Raw genomic sequence first — 19,833 nt, forward strand, 5'->3', positions numbered from 1 at the left:
GTAAACTATGTTGCTCCTGTAACATATTTTATTAAAATTAACCACTGTTAGGTTGTTTGGCTTTGTCGCAAGCTGCAAGCTTTGTGTCATGTTGCATTATAGTTTTTTGTGTTGGAAAAGTAAATATATATGTATGAAATTACAGTTAGATTTGCATCACAGTGGAAGCAGAAGTCTCCAAATCTCTCTGATTCAAACCAGACTCCACTACAGGTACAATAGCTTGTCACTGGGGCGCACTTCTCTAAAACACTCTTATTTATACCCCCATGGTTTGTACCTCACAGAGACCATTCCTGAACCTCTGGTCACAATTTCTGTGTACGTTAATGGAACAGTACAAAAAAACATTTTTAAAAGGATGCAGAATTGAATGTTACCTGTTATTTTGGTGTATATTTGAGCTTGAACTCTGGGAGACATCTGCAGTACCGAGAGAAAACCCACCAGGCACAGAGGGAACCGGCTACAAAATGAAACTTGTCATAATGATGTAAAGGAAACACTGAACCGTAGAATCTAAGCTCAAACTGCACATATGCCATCTCCTGCTACTTCACCTCAAAATCTAGACAAATTGCTGCCAACGTGTGCCTTTAGCTTTTTCTGCATAGTTACCTTGATTTCCACTAATTAGTGATTTCTAGAAGTGTAAGTGAGAAAAAAGAATTATAATTTGAGCAAGTGCACCCTTGAGGACTTTACAGAGGAAAGTCTGGATATATAACAGTCCTAACCTAAGTATTTACAGTGCCATTATTATATTACCCGTAGTTGAATAAGTCCAGAGGATGAAATTTGCCATGAGGAAAGCTCCACTCAGTCTGATATGACAGGGCGTGTGTCATGAAAAACAAACTACACTAAAAAGCTCTTTTTGCCCGTTAGTTACCAAAGTGCAAAGGCTCAAGTGACATATTTAGCACTGTTATATTTGTTAAAGAGTAACAGCCATTTAAAAGGGGGCACTGCCATGGCTTTTGCACTCACTGACAGCATTATAAATGATTTCAGCCTCGATGTTTTGCAGTCCTTCACTCCTGACCTCCAATGGCTCCCTTGTCATTCGCTAGCATCTGGCCCACTTGCTTCCCCCCACGAGAGCGAGCATGTCGGGGCAGACAAGTGTGCCTCCCTATGGGCCCAGATGATGAGACAGTGCATTTACATTAGCCTAGTGAAGCAGGAGCGGTGGCACAATGCCAGCACTGAGGCACAGACCTTACAGCAGAGCATCTGGTACATTTGCACTATTGTCAGGAGTGGACTGGCCTGACTGCAGACAGACTCATAGACGACACTCAGGCAGAGAGGCAGACAAACTGGCACACAGTCAGATCATAAAGTCAGATAAACAATCATATTCAGACAGTTAATTAGCCATTACTCATTCAGCCAAACCAGCCAAAGAGGGAGATAGACTCCTGGCCTGTATCTCAGCCAGTTATTACCAGGGAGTGGAACTAGAATGGAGAAAAGACGCCTTCATTTATGGGATTCTGGCCTCCAGTCACTCCAGTAGGTTGCTATGTCCACAGGGAAATTAGGATGGCGAGAGAGTCGCTGAGTGTCGAAATTATCTTGGACACAAACTGTAATCTTCCTCCTAACCATGAATTTTCTTGGAATTTCAGCACAACTTTCAATAAAGATTCAAATGGAGGGGGCTGAAAATGGCACATTAGAGTGGCACTTTGAAAAAGGCACTTAGGTGCACCAAATGTAAATTTCCATTAGCTGGAAGGTGGATGGACACATTAATGGCAGTGAGGGCAGCAACGTTTTCAGAAGGGTTGCATTACACCGAGATTTGGTGTAACAGAGAGGGGAAAACTGCTGTTCTTTAGCTGAATTGGGTTAAAATTCATTGTGCACTAGAGCTGAAATATGCAATAAAAGTAGTTGCAAGAGGCTTTTTTTTTTTATATATAAAATAAAAGCTGCCCAAGCAGCAAAACAGAAAAAAAAAAATCCATAGAACAGAAAAGGAACAATCATTGTGGGTGATGATAAGAAAGGTTTCCAAGCCTTTACATCACAAGTTAGGGCCTGTGTACTTTCCCAACACAGTTTGTTTCATATTAAGACTTTTACCTTTACATAAAAGGAATTGTTGTCAAGCATTAATAGCCCAAATTTGTATGCTTAAAATAGACAATACATAAATGCAAAACTCATTTGGTAAGAGATATAGAATAATACAAAATCCATAGCTTTAACAAATATTATTTTCCTCATCATTATTTCATTCTTCAGCTCCTCCCGTGTCCTGTTTTCTCTGGAACTTCATTCTTTGTCTCGCTTTCAATTTATTTCTGTTATATTTTGAAGGTTATTTTCTTGGGTGGCTTTCACTAACCTCCTTTGTTCCCCCCCCCCCCCCACACACACACACACACACACACACACACACAAACGCACTTGTTAAATATGTTACCTGGGTTCACGTGTGCTTGGTTAGTCTCCCTGTCTGTATGTTTGTGTGGAACACAATACTAATGCTGAGAGCTAATCTTAAACATCAGGTATTCATCATATGAAGGATAAATGTGCTTTATTTGAAGGCAATTTCCCTCATGTCCTCACTAAGTTAATGCAATAAGTAGAAAAGGAACAGTAAAGTTTGTTTTAGTGGTCTTATGCAAAAGTCCTTGGACACACTTTTATGTTTCATTTAAAATAAATTGTGACAACTTTCCAAATCATTAGCTGCTTTAGCTGCTTTTATGTCTACCAATCATGCTTTAGTTTGATCAGGAATTCATCTCTGTTATAACAAATCTTTCAGAGCCACATTTCAATGTGAAACTCATGTTTTGAGAAATCAAAATATGGGAAATTGTCATAACACGTGTCTCAACATGTGAAACTTGAACAAAGTTAATATAAAAGTGGGACACCTGGCTACCCTATCGCCCTCATACAGTCCAGCTTCCTGAGTTTCCAGAGTGCTATCCCCTCTTCTGTTTCAGTTCTTATCTGAACGTGGGTCGACTTTGTGAAACTTTATTGCCATTGTGACAGAAAGAAGAATTTTTTTAAAAGGAAACCTTACAATTGATATGTCCAATTTTACTGAGATACAAATACCAACACAATTCATCTCTTATAGACATCGGCATGTCTATAAGAGGCATGTACATAGTCTAATATTATAACATTTGACAATGCAATCACAATATAGCTACAACATAGGAATCGCAAAATTGTATCTGTAGTTTATATGTCTGTTCGCAAATCCAGAAGCTACGTCTTGAGATGAAATTGTGGAGTACAATGCATATGTAAATACTAAAAAACAAACAGGAAGACCACAGAGAAGGTTTGTGGATATAGTAGAGGAGGACATGCAGACTATTAGTGTAACAAAACAGGAGGCTAGGGATAAATTGAGATGGAAGCAAATGATTTGCTCTGACTAGCCCTAAAAGGATGAGCAGAAAGCAGAAGATATGAAAAACAGTACTGAGCAACCTAAACATTATAGCTCCAGATGCTTCTCAGCCATGGAAACGCATGCCACGAAGCTCCCAGCACACAGCTGATGTTGATGCTAGGAGAGGTTTGAACCTCTGCAAAGTGTTGGTAACTTTTACGCACTGTGTGCCTCTGTCATTTATTTAAGATTCATTGCCTTTTTACTTTCACTCATTAGTTGGATGTTGGCACACACAGACACACACACAGACACAGATCGATTACATAAGTTCTTTACCTAACAACAAAACAAATTTCCTTGCGAGGATAAAAGAGTAAAAATATCTCCTGATTCATCACCAGGACGTTGCTTTAATTGTTGGTGAAGTTATACTGTGAGTGCTTGTCTGCTCGTCTCCCCTCCAATAGAGGCACACAACAAAGCCAGACCTGTACAAAGCACCAGGTCTTCATCCGTGGCCCAGTCACCCCTGAAACTAGATTCCCTCTTCCATCATGCCTGAGGGAGCAATTTAATTAAAGGCTAGCTCAGAGCAAAGGACACCCATCACCCTATTCTTGATGTTTCCACAGTCAACAAATATGGAAAACAAACAATCCCCCAGTGGACGATGTCCTGGCCTAGCTACACCAACTGTAAATACACACAAAGTGAACAGATTGTCATGTAATGACAGCAGTTTACTGGGTAAAGGGGTAGGATTAAGTATTATTTGGTCTTTATTTTCATTTGAATGGCCCTAATGATTGACGTTATTTAATTAAATTCAGTCCTGGAAATCTCTTTTCTAATTTACCTGCATGCCATCATGAATGGGCTTCATTTTTTGGCCCATCTGGTAATATAATTCATTAATTTCCCTCCTAATGGCCTGTCAGCTATCATTATCATGTTAACAAAGTGTTTGTTACAGAAAGAGCTAGACCCCCATTCATGCAAAAATGAAAGGGGTCAAACTGTTTAAGTTTCAGCTGATCAGGTTTTTGGCAACGTTTCGGTCATTTACTTGTAGTAGCTTTCCGATTTACATGTCAAAGTCTGCATATGAAAAAAATAATAATAACAGTTATAGGAGTCACAAAACTTGTGACAGTGTTGTTCCTCTCTCGCCCACCCTTCACTTCTGCTTGAGGCTAGTAGTTGTCAGCAACATCAGCCAGCGTCTGTAAATCTGTGACTGAACTCCTGGCAGTTGGTTGAGCTGCACCGAGGATGTGTAGGGAGGCTATGACAACAAAAAGGAATAAATATAAGAGAAAAAGAAGCACAACACTTGTTCTGATAAGAACTAACTCAGTGAGAGTGAGAGAGAGAGCTCACACCTTGACTAACTGGATTTGACTCGCCTCAAGAGCTTGTAAATAGTTCACCGTAAATAAACTCACTTAAAATGACTTGAGTCCAGCCTGCACATTGGTTATGATATAAGGTGTGCTTCACATGACTGGTAACCATTTCTGAGGGACTTTTTTAAATATTGTGCCACAGTATGAAAAGCAATTTTACATATAACCATAAACATAATTAGTAGACCTAAATCCTTTTAACAATGGCTGGGTTCCATAATTAGTAAATATGTTCCCTCCAAACTTCAAGTCAATTGTATTTACAGCATATAGCACATTTAAAAAAACCAAAAAAAACAACCCTCACACACACTGAGGTTTCTGAAAACCTGGTGTCAAAACGTAAAACTCATGCCAACATAATAAAACTGTAAACCAAACAAAGAAAATCATTATAAAAATGTAACCAAATAAGAGAAATACTTGGATAAACCTGAAAAAGGAATTAAAAATAAGAGCATACATAAATGGATTTTTTTTTCTAAACATTTAGGGGGGAAAAACTAATAAAATGCTCACATTGAAAATCACGAGACACAGACTTGACTAACAGCAAGTGGGGGGGGGAAGGGTATGTCAGTTGTCAGGTTTTTACATTGAATGGCAGACTGTTCCAGAGCCTGGGGGCAATAACAGCAGAGCCAGTTTGCCTTTAGCTTTTCGGCAAGAAGGGGGGCCACTGAGAGAAGTCTTTGGCAGGGTGACCTCTGTGACCTGGAGGCAAAATATGGAGTTAAATGATCTGTGATATATTGTGCAACTGATCCATCGAGGGCTTTTAAACTGGCTTTAAACTGGCTTTAACTTAGCAATGGTTTTCAAAGACATTGCTGACTTCAATAAAACCATGAAAACAGAAGGATTTCTGCAGTTTGGACACATGTGGATGAAGCACCAAGTGTTTTAGAATAAAGCATTGTAGAGTTTGATGGACTAAATAAAATAATTTCAGTTTTGCTGTTATTGGCAGGTAAGTGAGTGTAACCAGGAGTGATACTGAATATTGTGTATCTGAAAGACAGAGCTGAGGGGGTAACATGTGTAATTACAATGCAGTTTTATTCAAAGTTCAGATTTAGATTATTGGCTTTCATTTGGCCACCTGGAATATGGGACCAAGAGCAGTGACACAAAATTAAAATGGTGCAATTGGAAAAATCCCAAAATTATGAGCTGCAAGAAATGCAACTTAATGCAGAGAGAAGCTGCAGTTGGCTCTTCTGTACACATGGGACCTACAGTATTGGAATTCTCCCTTACAGTATTGGGGGGGGGGGGGAGTCTTGAGCCACCTATCATGTAAAGATAGATCTATCTATCTATATCTATATATAGTGAGGAAAATCAGAAATAGGTGCAGCGATTTACTTAAACGTATGCAAACATACAAAACTAGTGTATGAGGCAAAAACAACGTTTGTCCGACAAATTCGAAAGTCCATATTTGGTCTGACCACTTGTCTTCTTCAAAACAACCTGAACTCTCTTAGAGTAGCTTTCTTGTTGTCTGTGAAGATTCTCAGTCATCCAGGTCATCATAGTCTAAGGAGCTTAGAAAGAAAAGCGTCTGGACTTCTTTGAGTTGCTTGAAGACGTTTCACCTCTCATCCGAGAAGCTTCTTCAGTTCTAAGGTCAAAAGGTGGAGAGTCCCAGATTTAAAGCCAGTGAGAGTTTCCCCCCAAAGAGGGACAAAGGACCCCTGATGATCCTCTACCTAATCACATGAGCCAAGGGAACTCAAAACTGGATTATAGATGGCAGACAGTTGGTGTCGTAAACCACCGTCTCTGTTCAAAGATGGTCGCTCACAGTGGACATAGATGGCTTCTTTCACTCCTCTTTCAAACCATCTGTCCTCTCTGTCCAAAATGTGAACGTTGGCATCTTCGAAAGAGTGACCTTTATCTTTTAGATGCAGATGGACTGCTGAGTCTTGTCCCGTGGAGGTGGCTCTTCTATGTTGTGCCATGCACTTGTGAAGTGGCTGTTTGGTCTCTCCAATGTAGAGGTCTGGGCATTCCTCGCTGCACTGTACAGCGCCGGCCGCGCGAAAAGCAACGACAGCGATCCAGTTTAGGAGGCCGTCCACAACGCCAATGAAGTCCAGTCAGCAGCCTGGAAGGTGGCTGGCGATGTTGAGGTACCGGACGTGGACCGGACTGGACCAGGCGAGGCAGGTGGCTGGAGAGCTAAACGAGTCCCATGAAAAATGCGCCCGTAGTCGGGGGAACACTATGGAACACAGAACAGAACCCAGAAGCGCAACTCTGACAAAGAAACCAAAAGACTAGAAATGATAAATAAAGGCAAAAATCAAAGTACAATAATAATGAAAACTCAAAACTCTGGGTCAATGACTCAGGCACCCCAACAGTAGTATCTCTCTTTTGAAATCCTCTGACCAGGATTTGAAACAAAAAATTTGGAGTTATCAGTCCTTGTATACTTTGGCATACCTCAGCTTGTTTCCTTTCCTTATGAATGGCCGCCTGACAGCCGGCCTTCCACGGAGACCATTTCTGATGAGGCTTCAGCGAACAGTAGATGGATCAACTGAAGGTTCCAGAGTCATCTCTCAGGTCAGGTCAGGTCTGTCAGAGATTTATTGATTTTTATTTATTTATATTTTGATGGACGTGACTTTCAGATACTGTTCTTCCACTGTAAATTGTTTTTTGGGCCTGCTACTTCTTCTTTTGTCCTCCACTTGTCCAGTTACCTCAGTTTTTAAAGAGAACTACACATAATCCCAAAGCAAAAGGGATATAATAGTTAAAAAGAAGATGAAAATATTCTTTAAGGATAATAATAATAATGTTGATTCAACAATCCAATTATTTAGCACATGCTTATACATATTATTACATGCATTTTTCCCACACCTTTTTTATTCTGTAGAATAAAAACGGTGTGGGAAAAAATGCATTGAAAACAAAAACACCCACCAACAGCATAATGCAGTTCAGCAGTATAACAAGTCACATCATCCAAGATCAGCTGAATCCCCATCACAGCATTTTTGAAGGTTCTGCTCAGATCTAGCAAGGAGAGTCTTTTAAAGTCACGACAGAATGCATGTTATTTATAGCAAATGTGAAAAAACATTCAAAGCGATTCATGTAGTCCTTTAAATCCTCCCTGTGTCTTTATTCTCCTGGTCAAACATGCAGCTATTATCTCAGTGGGATGTTGGATGAAAATAAGAATTCCCTATTTTTAGTGTGATATGATAAGTACCTTGTGAATGCATCTCCCATCTCTCCCGCTCTTGTATGCACTGTTGCTCATTCACCCCAAATGGGGCAGTGTGCCTGCATTAAAACACGCCTGCTCATCATTTGTCACTGGGCCCAAGGGTAATGAACGGGGTGAATTGGATGTACTCTCTAATTATGGAAAGGACAAAAAGCCAGTATGATTCTCTTGTCAAAGTCCCCCTCCTGCAGCACCGTGGGGAGCAGCTTTCACTCATAAATCAGAGGCGGGATTCAGATCTGCATCGGATTAGAGACAACATAAAAGGGAGAAATATAGTGCAGACGTGGGCGACAGACAATCAGACATGGCATGGCCTATGGCAAGTAATAACTAGGCGACTGAGCATGCCCGCACATTGAAGAAGGCAAACACCTGCCAATCAGCATCCTTCATTGTCCGCATACTCAGCAGCATTACAACTACCATCATCATCATCATCATCATCATCGTGCTGGCCCTGACAATCAGATTTTGCAGCGTCATAACCTCAGTACTCCAGGGATCATTGCAGTCGATCAACATGCTCCAGCTGCTGCTGGCATGCTAGATTGCTTGCGGTGGTGATTACATTTTAAATTTGTATGGCTTCTCATGGTCTGATGGTGATGGTAAGAGTATATAGAGCCGAAGCGCCCACACAGCAGAGATCTGCACTGGCCCCTCATGAATACTCAGTGGAACTTGTTTTAAAAGAGAGCACAGTTAGAGTTCACAGAAACCAGACTTTTTATAGCACGCAGGGGGGAAAAACCAGTTACTACTTTAACGAGAGCAGCTGCAACAACTGACTTCTCTGTTTCTGGCTTTATAACAGTTTCTACAAACTCACAATGGAGGGTTGATCCTTTTATCTTACAACAGATTCATGTATAATGTAAAAGCACCAGCATAACATCCAAGCTGTAGTAATCCTGGTCGTGGCATTTCCACAAAAATAAATCCGTTCATTTAAATCCTTTGGAGAAGTATTAAATGCCGCAATAGGCTGCACTAATAATGAAGATACAGAAGAATTCATTAAATCCATCTCTGTAAAGATGGATCGAGCAAAGCTTCCTCGTGTTCATATTATGCTGCAAATTTTCATTATTTTCCAGCTTTCAGTTTGAGGCATCACTCTCCTCTCGGGACTGTAGATAAAACCCGACTCGGGGGGGAATTAAAGTGAAGGTGTTGCACAGACGTCCTGCTTGCTTCTACGTGCTTGTGTAGACTTTTGTAACACTTTTGTCTGGTTTCCCAAGAGGGAATATGAGCACAAAAAATCAGATCGTGTTGTCTTTTAATCCCCTGGAAGTTGAAGTCAAATGTCTGTGGACGTTGTTATGGGGCGTTACAGTTTTACGTCACAAATATGATTGGGATTTTAAAATTCACGACATCAGCAGCAGCAGTGGAAAAACAGCCGCGGAGTAAATAATTTGTGCTCCTGAGAATGCTTTGTCGATTTGCCAAATTGCCCACGTTTCCCCAAATATCCCCGCTAAAGCTCAGAGATATGCATGCCCTCTAACCACGCAGCAATCGGTGCACTCTTCGAAAACAGACTTTCTGTGAAAGTCCTGTTCTCATATGCTGTTTTTGTTATTGTTGTTATTGTTCAGCCTTCCAACCTTTCGCTGTTTTATTGCACATTTTCCCCCAGTGACTCAGATGGCAACACTGATGTGAGTTATTGCTTCTGGGAAGTCTCTCTTGCGTCTCCCTTGGGGATCTTTTTTTCATAAGCAGATTATACACAATCACTAGCAAATGGGGGTGAAACATGCAGCCACTCCTCTCTATATTTAATGCTGTCATATTGTCATATGTGGTGCTTCGTGCAGAATGGAATTGCTGGAAAGCTGCTTAAAGCTGGTTATAATCTGCATATATATATTTTTTACCTGAGCAAAGATTAAAACTATAAACAAAATGAGCCAACAAGTGCTGCCCGTGTTACTAAAACCTTACATGTCTTCTTCATCTGTGCCATTGAACTATTTTGCTGCTCAAAACTTATTACAAAAACATTATTCAGCCACTCTGTTGCTCTGGTTGACATCTTCCTTTATTCCAGTAAACAAAGATGTAATTTATGCTGAGTCATGAATTGTAATTGAGTTGTTTTATGCCAAAGCCACACCGCTGGTTTTTTATGGAAGTGACAACCTCTGAGGCCAAACATTTAATAATTTAATAATAATAACCTTTATGTCCCTAACGTTTTCTAAGGCAGAGTTAAAAGGTGCTTCAAAACAGTGACCAAAGAGTGGATTAAGTGCCAAACATATACATCACTAAGATATATGCATAACAAGTTGTAATAATATGAGGAAATGATAGATTTTAATGTGTTCAGCTACAGAGGAGCATGGCAATGTTATATCGAGTCAAAAGGCACTTGTGAAATGCTGGTTAAAACTGAGATGTTAATCAAAGATGTAAAACTCCGATTGCTTCGGATCAGTTACTTACTGAGCAGCACCGTTAGAAATATGATCAGGACCAAGAACAAGGACTTGAACATTATTTGAGTTCAGGTACATAAGAAATAGCGTGAGGCAGAAATGCTGTGAACCCAGATTTTCTTCCAGACTGGCTAAGTTATACAACTGGCAGTAAATGGATAACAGTGCTAGAACACTTTACATGGGCAAGGGGCGCCAGACAGAAACTGAACAAGATCGGTCCAGTGACTGAGATCTGTGGGAAACCACGAGCATGAGGACATTTTGTGGAGTAAAATTGTAAATGGTGACTATGCTGTGTGATAATATGAAAACCTGTAGATCATCTACTTAGGCTAACCCTGTTTTCAAAGTGCTGTATGAGCCAAAAACATCCTCAAAAGTAGGCAATACTTTCTCTTTAATACAACTGTACATGAGGGGAATTTAAAAAATAATTCACCGAGGCCTCATCTCAACTAATTTGGATCACTGAACTGGAAATCTCAGCTGCAATTTGTCCTGTCTTTGTTTTTTTTACTAACAACTCTTCCAGGAAGCCCATACTCTAGTTATGGTGAGTGAAAATCTAGTGTTGCGTTTTACCTGATATTGGTTAACCAGTCTGTGTGCATTTATACCTGTACAGTATATATATACACCTTGCTAATCATGCTTTAGATCAGTCCAAAAAACCAAAGGTGACCACGTCCATCTTTTCCAGAGTATATACGCCACACAACTTAAGCAGTTAAGCAATGACTCTTAAGTCAATGACTTAACTGAAATCTCCACTTTATTAGCTGGCAGACTTAACAAACAAAGGCACAGCAGAGCTGGAACAGAATGACTAAAAAACTAGTCTTGGCAGACCCACAAACAGGAGTACACACAATATGAGAGGAGATCACCACAACAAACAGAAGAAAACTTAGAGCTTAAATGTACACATAAGGAAATCAGGAGATGGAACACACAAGTGAACAGAGGTGAACTAAATCTGACTAATGACACATGGGAAGCAAAAGTGAACATACACAAACACGATAGGGGACTAACAAAATAAAGCAGGCAGCAACGCATAGAGACTCAGGTGAGGCTGACGCTGGGACTGGGGGATAATCAGACATGGAGACATGATAGATGGAGAAAACCAAAGAACAAAACAGACGTCAAAAGGAGACGCTGAAGACAGAACACAGAGACGAGACACGAAAAAGAGAAGATATATGAATGCAACCAAGAACCAAAAACTAGAAATTTAAGTTACAAAACTCAGAGGTTCTCAAAAAGTGAACATAAGTATTTCATAATCCTACAGAATGAATAAAACAAATTATTGACCCGGGATTGTGACGAGGGCATGGAAATAGAAAAAAAGTACTTTAATAAACAGATGACATTTTTAAAACAAGCATATGATATATATTACATTTTATTTTCTGCCAAAATATATTCTGCCTGCCTGGATTTTGACCTCTTTTGAGAATTCTGTTGCTTCTAGTCTTTTAAGATCAAGACATAAGCAAAACTTGTCTTCTTTGGCTTGTGAGGCCAGTCAGTAATATAACACATATAAAAACATCCTCTGAGCTGTAGCACTTGCAGCACTCCATGCCAATAAGATTAGGAGGGGTTGAGTGCAGATAAGTGAGGGAGGGCGGTCCAAGATCTGACACAACAACTTGCAGTCACAGAAGAAAGAATGGCAGACGACAAGATGAGACCTTGTTTATTGCTGGCAACTTTTGTAAAGATCTAATCAAAAGATGTTTTTCTGTGTCATTTGGCTCAACTGTCTCATTTTAACCCCATTCAGTTTTATTTCTATAACACGTTTAATGCACGCATAAAAAAAACTAAACTAAATAAATAGAATGTCAAAAAAGTGTAGCAAAAGTCAAAACACCAAAGTAAACAATTGGAAATAAACAAAACAATCACAAACAACAAAATGTGGAATATGTCTTGGTGTCAAGGCAAAAAATTATGGGGCACCTAAAGTAAAAGCCAAAAAGTATCTTGAGGTTTATTTTGAAAATGATGGCTGTGTCCTTTAGATTCTGAGTAGGGCTGCAGAAGAGGTCAGCTTACAGGGTTTGAGGAATGTGCTAGCTAGAACTAGTTAGGCTGGTAATTTAATTGGCTCCAACCAGAGAATTTATTTTAAAAAATCTGTTATTTTTTCTTTGTCAACTTGAATTAGAAATGGTTTAACATTTGCAATATTCTTTTTCTAAACTGACTTTTGTTCTGTTTCTTATTCAAATGTTCAGTGATTAAAGATGAACCTCAGATATTATGATCTCTGCTTTGTGTTGATTTAACTTTCAGAAGTAGCATGACATCCATACACTTATGTAATTAGCAAATAATCTATATCTAAAAAAAAAAATCATCAGAGTATGCAGTAGGTTTTTTTTATGTCTTTAATATTTTTTTTTCCTTTTTTAAATGGTAAGTTTTCCAACATTATATGTTAATGAAAATAAGACATGCTAAGTTGCATAAATGTTCAATAGATGATAAAATAAAAGCATAAATGTGTATTTTAGACATTTCACCATTATTCTAAAAGATGTGATAGAAAAAATGCACTAAATCTCAAAATAGATCCGTGTAGCAGCTTAAAAAAAGCAGCTTCTTTCTTCTTCTTTTTGTGACTTTGTGCCCTTTGTTAATGAAGTTATCTTCACTTCAGCAGATCAAAATGCTGACCATAAGAAGAAAAGGAAATATCCGAGGCCGTATCCTTGAGTTGATTCTTTCATTCCAGAAAAAATATCTCTCAAATACCATCTTCTCATCTGCTGCTGACTTGAGCGGAGTGAAAAATGCTCTTAAATCATGAATATTTTTAAACTCTATCCTTCTGTCTGAATGTGAATGTTAGTAGATGCTGCAAGACTTCAAACTGCATCCGTAGGACGTGACTGCATTGTATTTGTTTTGGTCCAACTACATCAGCTGACTGTACATTTTAAAACTTTTTTTTATTTCATTGATCACTTTTTAAGTTTTGGACTAGATGAGGAAATAGCAAACATCTTTGGCCTGTGAATAATTAATGAAAATGAAATTCTCAGGCAGCACAAGGTGCTGCTTTCAGTTGATCCAAAACTCAGGTTCTGAATAAAGAAGTCTGACCCTCTCTGAGTGTACTGCACCAGCGGTATGGATGAAGCTGATGAGCTGACTCCATTCCTGTTTCAAAGAATGATGGGGATGGGGGGGGGGAGGTTTCTTCCATCTGGTTTGCACAAGTTATTTTTTTCCGCTGTTACTATTTTACTTATATTTTTTCGATATGATATATATATATGTATGTGTGTATGCATGGACATGCAGTGCATGTATGGCTGCCTATGTGTATATTAGTGTGAAAATATCAAAGCAGGTCCATGAATCTCTCTGTTTCTCTACTTTATTGGTATATCCTGAAAATATAACTAGCTGTTAACAATTTATTTTACTGGTCTTATGATGTGCCCAAAAGGAACAGTACCATTTGCCCTCTGATTGTTTTCAAAGGCATCCTAGAGTCCAGAGAATCTTAAAACAAATTGATCTATAATTGCTAAGAATAATATGGTTCTCCCGGCACAGTCTGTAGAGCATGGAGGTGATACTGGGAAACAGGCAGGAGTGTGGAAATGCATGAGTCCACCAGCAGGACCGGTGTCTGCTCCTTTGTGTGCAGGGAAATGAGAGGAATACAGCCAAAGTCTCACAACATTACTTCCAGTGGGTTATGTGTATGTTTCTGACCAAACTGTTAGAAACCAACTCCATAAGGCTGGTATCAGGGCCCAATATCCTTCAGTGGTACCTGTGCTTATACACCAGCGCTGTGCAGCTCAATTGGCATTCACCAGAGAACAACAGGACTGGCAGGTTCACTACTGCTACCCTATTCTTCTCATAGATGTTGCAGGTAATATAATGTTTTCCATGGTGTCTCCAGGCCACCCATTCTGGTGTTTTCTGGTGAATTCCAGGCACACTGCAAGGTGCTGGGCTGTAAGCACAGGTCCTGCTTAAGGGGGTCATGTCCTCATTAAAGCCTCTGAGTATCCCACTGGAGGTTATTTTGTAGGCATCCAGCAGTGCTCCTAGTGTTCCTCCTCAAACAAAAGACTTGATCTAATACCTGTCCAGTTGTCACTTTAATTTGAATCAAAGCAGGTAAAACTGATTGATGATGCTTGTTGGTTTCTAATAGGACAGACCAATTTCCCTAAAGTTTAACAGAATTAGATTTCTACTGGGATGATCAACTGCTTCTTTATGTTTTTAACAGTGTATCATTCCTGCAGACACGCTCCATTCATTAATGCTCGTTGTCAGTTCACTGGATTACTGTACTACAGATTCAATTTGATATGATATTGATGTAAAAGTATTTAGTTTTAGGTTATTTATTGGTTTCAGTGTGGTGGCATTTTACACCTAGCTTTCAACAAATTTTAAAAATAAGAGAAAATTAAGTAAAATCAATTATATTTTTAAAAAGTGTGGAAAACTCAAAAACAATGAAAAGGAAATAAAGATTTTAACTGTTTTTAAATCTGTGTTCTGATGCGCTGAATGGAGAAGAGGAAGGATTCAGTATTTACTTAAATACAGCTTTACAGGTTAAAGCAGTTCAGCAACAATGGTGGGTAAAAGTAAAAAGTGTCCTTCACGATTATAGAAATGGGCTCTTTTTGAGTTTTTCATATCCTATTGCTGGTGCAGTAATGTGTGCAGCTTATGGTTGGATGTGATGGAGTAGTTTAATAAGTAACACCGCCTTAAGAGTCTAATTTCTTAAGGAAGGACGTGATGAATGGGATTCTTTGCAGACTGGAGTACAATCTACAAAGAATCTCTAGTCTACAGTGGAAGTATGAGGAGATCTAAAAACTGAAATACTCGAGTACAGTGTAGTTTGAACATAAACACAGCGCACGAATGAACATGTGGTTTCACCACTGAGTGACAGACATTCAGGGAGTTGTGCCAGATAACGTCTGCACTGTAAAGCCATAACTTCTCTTGTCTTTATAATCCATCCCATGGATAATGCAGCAGACGTCAAAAGATGACAGAGTGGGCTCACTGTACTCTAGTTTAATTGCGCAGATTTACATCAAATATGCCTCAGCAGGAAATAACGTTTAGCAAATAGGTCTTATCACTCTTTTGCAGTAGTCTGTTTAAAAACGCTGCGCCTCCACTCACCGGCTCCTAAAGAACTCGGGGGGCATTAAGACCCAGCAGAGGTACAACAGTGAACATCTGTCGCGGTCTCCTCTGTATGAATTGCGCTTGGGCTCCAGTCTGAAGACACACGGGCAGAGGCAGGCGGGCTGGTACAGCGCGGACGGACTGGAGTGCATTCGGGAGGCGAGCAGATGACGCTGGACCATGAGTGAAAGTGGAGCCTTACGCACTGAACCGCAGCGATAAGACAGCGCGCCGCAAAATGAAGACACCTATGGTAAAGGGTTTTGCCATGTAACCCCGCAGTCAAACTGTTTGTGCTCGCTTTTAAATCCAGCATTGTTCCGTCAAGTGCGCTATAATCGACATAACGCCGCTGTGGCGTACAGTGTCGGATCAAAAGATTAGGATCAGAACAATGGGCGTCCAGCTGTGCGCTCTGTTTGGCACTAAAGCTCCACTACAGCACAGCGCGCTGGATGCTTGATTTGTCTCCGTTTAATACGGATACACTGTAGAAAGTGAACAATATCCGTGTTGCTTTAATATTAACTGATAAGCATTAATTCTAAACTATTTTTTTTTAAAGAAATAAAGAAAAGAAAACAAATTGAAAGTGCCGTGAGCTGCTCATCCTGTTCATGTACGATTGGCATGAATTCACATAGGTGATTTATTTTTCTTTTTTATTAGAACTTTTACTTAAAAGCTGTTGGTGTCCTCTGACGTGTGGCACCTACTGTAAATTACAGTACACATGTGCTCCTCAACGCACCTGATGATTAATATTAATGCATGCAAACTAAGTAAAGAAGATAATTAACAGCCTGACAGCGTCATAAACATTAGCTGTGCCCTTATCATAGTTCGATAAAAGCTGTTTTTAAGTTTTTGGTCGCACGTGACATGCATTACAGGAAGTTGGGCTTTTACTGACAAACCAGCGCCTGCTGCTGCCGCTCATCTTGCATGAAGTCCGTAGGTGCAGGTTAAACTCAGTCCGGTGGAACTCGGCTAATTTGCCCGCATCTGCTTGTGTCTTTGTGTCAGCGCCATGGGGTAGCCGTGCTTCTCGTGCTTCTCCTGTGCGCCAGCTTGTTCCTCGTGTACAACGGCAGCTTCAACGGCGCTTCCAGAGACGCCAACGACACGCGCATCAGGCAGCATGAACAGCTGCGGCGGCCCACCGAAGCCTCCGTCGGGGTCGCCAAGCCTCACCCCCCGATCCTCCAGGGATACAACAGCATCATCGACCATAAGGTAAACAGATGTGGCTGAGTGCGTGTCTCATAACGCAGAGAACGGGCGCGTGGTTCGCTTTAACACGTGGTGAATGCCCAGCAGAGTAGGCATCAAAGCTTTTGAAAGTTTTACTTTTCTCCAAACCCCTTTTTTCGGCACTGAATCTTTCCCAGCCTGAGCCGCACTCACGCAAATTTCCTCTTGTCCTGACGACCAGTAGCTGTCTTTAGAGAGAGAGAGAAAGAGAGAGAGAGAGCATCCTCTCTGTCATTTATCACAATTTTCTCCGGCGCTGCGTTGCGCCACATTCAATACCCACCTGTCGTTACTAATAACAGCTTAGGCTACAAATGAAATCCTCGACTGCATTCTTAAGCTCTAATTGATAAGCCCAGGAGACCCGCAGCTAGGTGAACTCTGACGTCATTGTGGGGTTGTATTGACTGCCATCTGTTTACCAAGCCAGGAGAAAACAATCAATGAGAGTACCGGGGAGCGAAGCCTCTGCAAGTAAAGCAGACCCATTCACCTTGTGAAGGCGTTTTCAGTAAGCGTGCAGGCACAGCGTACTACCATGCAGGCGGTTTGGCTGGTGGGCTCTCGCGACTGTCTGAAACAGCTGGATTTAAGAATGACAAATTTGGAGAAACGTTCTGGCCACAATCATTCATTCAGATGTGCAGGAGCAAAACACCAATATGATTTGTGGCTATTTGTAGTTGCTGTTTCTTTAAGTCTTCTTTAATCGCTTTGAGTTGCTGTTCTCATTTTGTATCCCTCTACTGTCATATGCCTTATTACTCTTATTACTTATTACTTCTTTTTTTTTTAGCCGTGATTTCCTTTTTTTCTTTACTTCCCTCGCATTTTACATCGATCTGTGCTCATTTTGTGTCCATATAGGCTTTTTGCATCCCTTCACTAGTAGTCATTTTTTTATTGCTCTAGTGCAATTTAGGCTCCACTCATTGTCATTTCACATCTCTCTGTAGTAGTCCTCTTTTTCAACTGAATTTTATCTTTTAGTCTCTTTTGCACTGCTTTACATTGATTTTTAGCTATTTTCTTTCACTTTTGAGTCATTTTGTGTCTCTTCTATCATTTTTGCATCCCTGAAATAGAATTTTACCTGTTTAATTGTTCTATGCCTCTTTGATATTTTTTGCATAATTGCCCATTTACTTCTGTCTAGACATTTAGTATCTATTCTTTTTCATTGTAATTCCCCTCATTGTTTTATGTGTCTCTGCAATCAGTTTGCATCTTGCTTTACTGATTCTCACTCTCTCTATAGACATTTTGCATCTATCTAAAGTAATTTTACCTATTTTTGTAGTCATTTTGTACCTCTGTTGTTATTTTGTTTCAGTAGTTATTTTTGCATTGGTCTATTGCCATTTTAAATATATTTGATGTCATTTTTAGTCTCTCAGCAGACACGTTAAATCTTTTTGTTGTCACTTTGTGCATCTGTAGTCATTTTGTATCCTTTCCTTGTCATTCCACCTCTTTCTAGCAATTTTACATCTGCAGTCATTTTGCATCTGAGTGGTTGTTTAATCGAGTTTTAAACAAGAACAGTCACTTCTCTGGCCCCTGAGCTCTGCTGGGCTTGTGTCCAGACGGTGCATACAGTAATCCGTCAGTGGCAGGACTGAAGACACCATGAGTGACAGGCCAATTTGTGCTGCCATCTCTGTCTTAAAAAACAGTATCTGCTACCTGCTAGAAAACGAGCATTAAGTCATCAGATTATGTCATAGGCTGATTTACATATGAGTAATTGGACCTGCTCTTAGATGAGGCTGTGGCTGTACAAATGAGACAAATATGCAACGTGAGTATGTTCCAGCCACATCTGGGAGTCAACCCACTGTTCCTGAACATCAGAAAAAGTAGCCGGGTTGGTAAATGAACTTCTTTTAAATTAAACACCAGAGGATCTGAAGAGTCATTTAATCTTGTGACAAAGTAATCGAGGTCGGCAACAGATTGTAGAACTATTATTCACTAAAAGAAATCTCACCGGTGCAGAAACCAACAAGTGTGGAAACCTTTAATGCTGCCTGAAAAGTTCAGCTGGCAGTTTTCTCAGGAGACATGCTGCTTGTATTTCTTCGTGAGTTTTTCCTCCGAGTAGCTCTGCTCTACAGAAAATGCACGTTTGTCACCTTTTGGGTGTATTTACTTTACATGTCATCATGGTGATTTCCGATCTGTGTTTCTAGTCAGCCCATGTGTGGCAGGAATGAAGACAGCATGACTGACATGCTGATTTAGGCTTCCATTTCTCTCTATATATTTCTCAAGGGAAGGATGTATCGGCTGCTTTTAAAAACAAAAGGGTTTTAAGTCATTATGTTTTAGGTTGTGTCAAATTAGTATTCCAAAGTTATATATATTATCATATTTTAAATGTTTTTTTTTATTAGATGTGATGAAATTTTTCTCAGTTGTCTAAAATTAAAGGTGTTATTTGGTTTTCTGGTTATGCTGTTAAAACTGAGCAGAACAGCAGTCAGATATTTGGCCAAATCCACACTTTCACCATATTATCCAAATGGCTTCAAAACAAAACAGGAAATTAACATTATGGCTGAATCTGTTAATAACACATGCAAATTTTATTTGTTTAATATGCAATCACTGTTATTCACACTTTTTCTGTGTCTGTGGTATCTCAACATGAGTTTTACACCTTAAATTTGTGGACACATTTAGTAAAAGGCTGTTTCTTTTCTTGTAGTTCATGTTTAGTATTTTGGATCTTTTCTTACCTTACAGTGACAGTAAAGCGCTGGCAGGAAATTTGTGACATGCAACAAAGATCCCAGTTAAAGAGTTTGAAGCTTGTAATTGGCTTCCAGGGTGGTTTATATACAGAGGGCCTTTTTGAGTCATTACTTCTTTAAC

General features: G+C 39.8%; 1 protein-coding gene across 2 annotated transcripts in view; it reads left to right on the forward strand.

Annotated features, from left to right (window-relative positions):
- Positions 1-15,699: 15,699 nt before the first annotated feature.
- The window catches only part of st6galnac5a (ST6 (alpha-N-acetyl-neuraminyl-2,3-beta-galactosyl-1,3)-N-acetylgalactosaminide alpha-2,6-sialyltransferase 5a), a 72,748-nt gene continuing 68,614 nt past the window's right edge, over positions 15,700-19,833 (forward strand). The window contains exons 1-2 of one of the 2 annotated variants that reach the window (XR_013094328.1): positions 15,700-15,955; positions 16,729-16,938. Coding sequence is in view for 1 of the 2 variants with exons in the window: in XM_004555223.6 (XP_004555280.1) it covers positions 15,941-15,955; positions 16,729-16,938 (225 nt within the window). In the remaining variant the exon portion in view is untranslated. The remainder of the gene's footprint in view (positions 15,956-16,728; positions 16,939-19,833) is intronic. The other variant, XM_004555223.6, reaches the window with a different exon arrangement.

This window comes from Maylandia zebra, linkage group LG18, assembly GCF_041146795.1.
Source record: "Maylandia zebra isolate NMK-2024a linkage group LG18, Mzebra_GT3a, whole genome shotgun sequence".
In the NCBI taxonomy this organism is placed as follows: domain Eukaryota; kingdom Metazoa; phylum Chordata; class Actinopteri; order Cichliformes; family Cichlidae; genus Maylandia; species Maylandia zebra.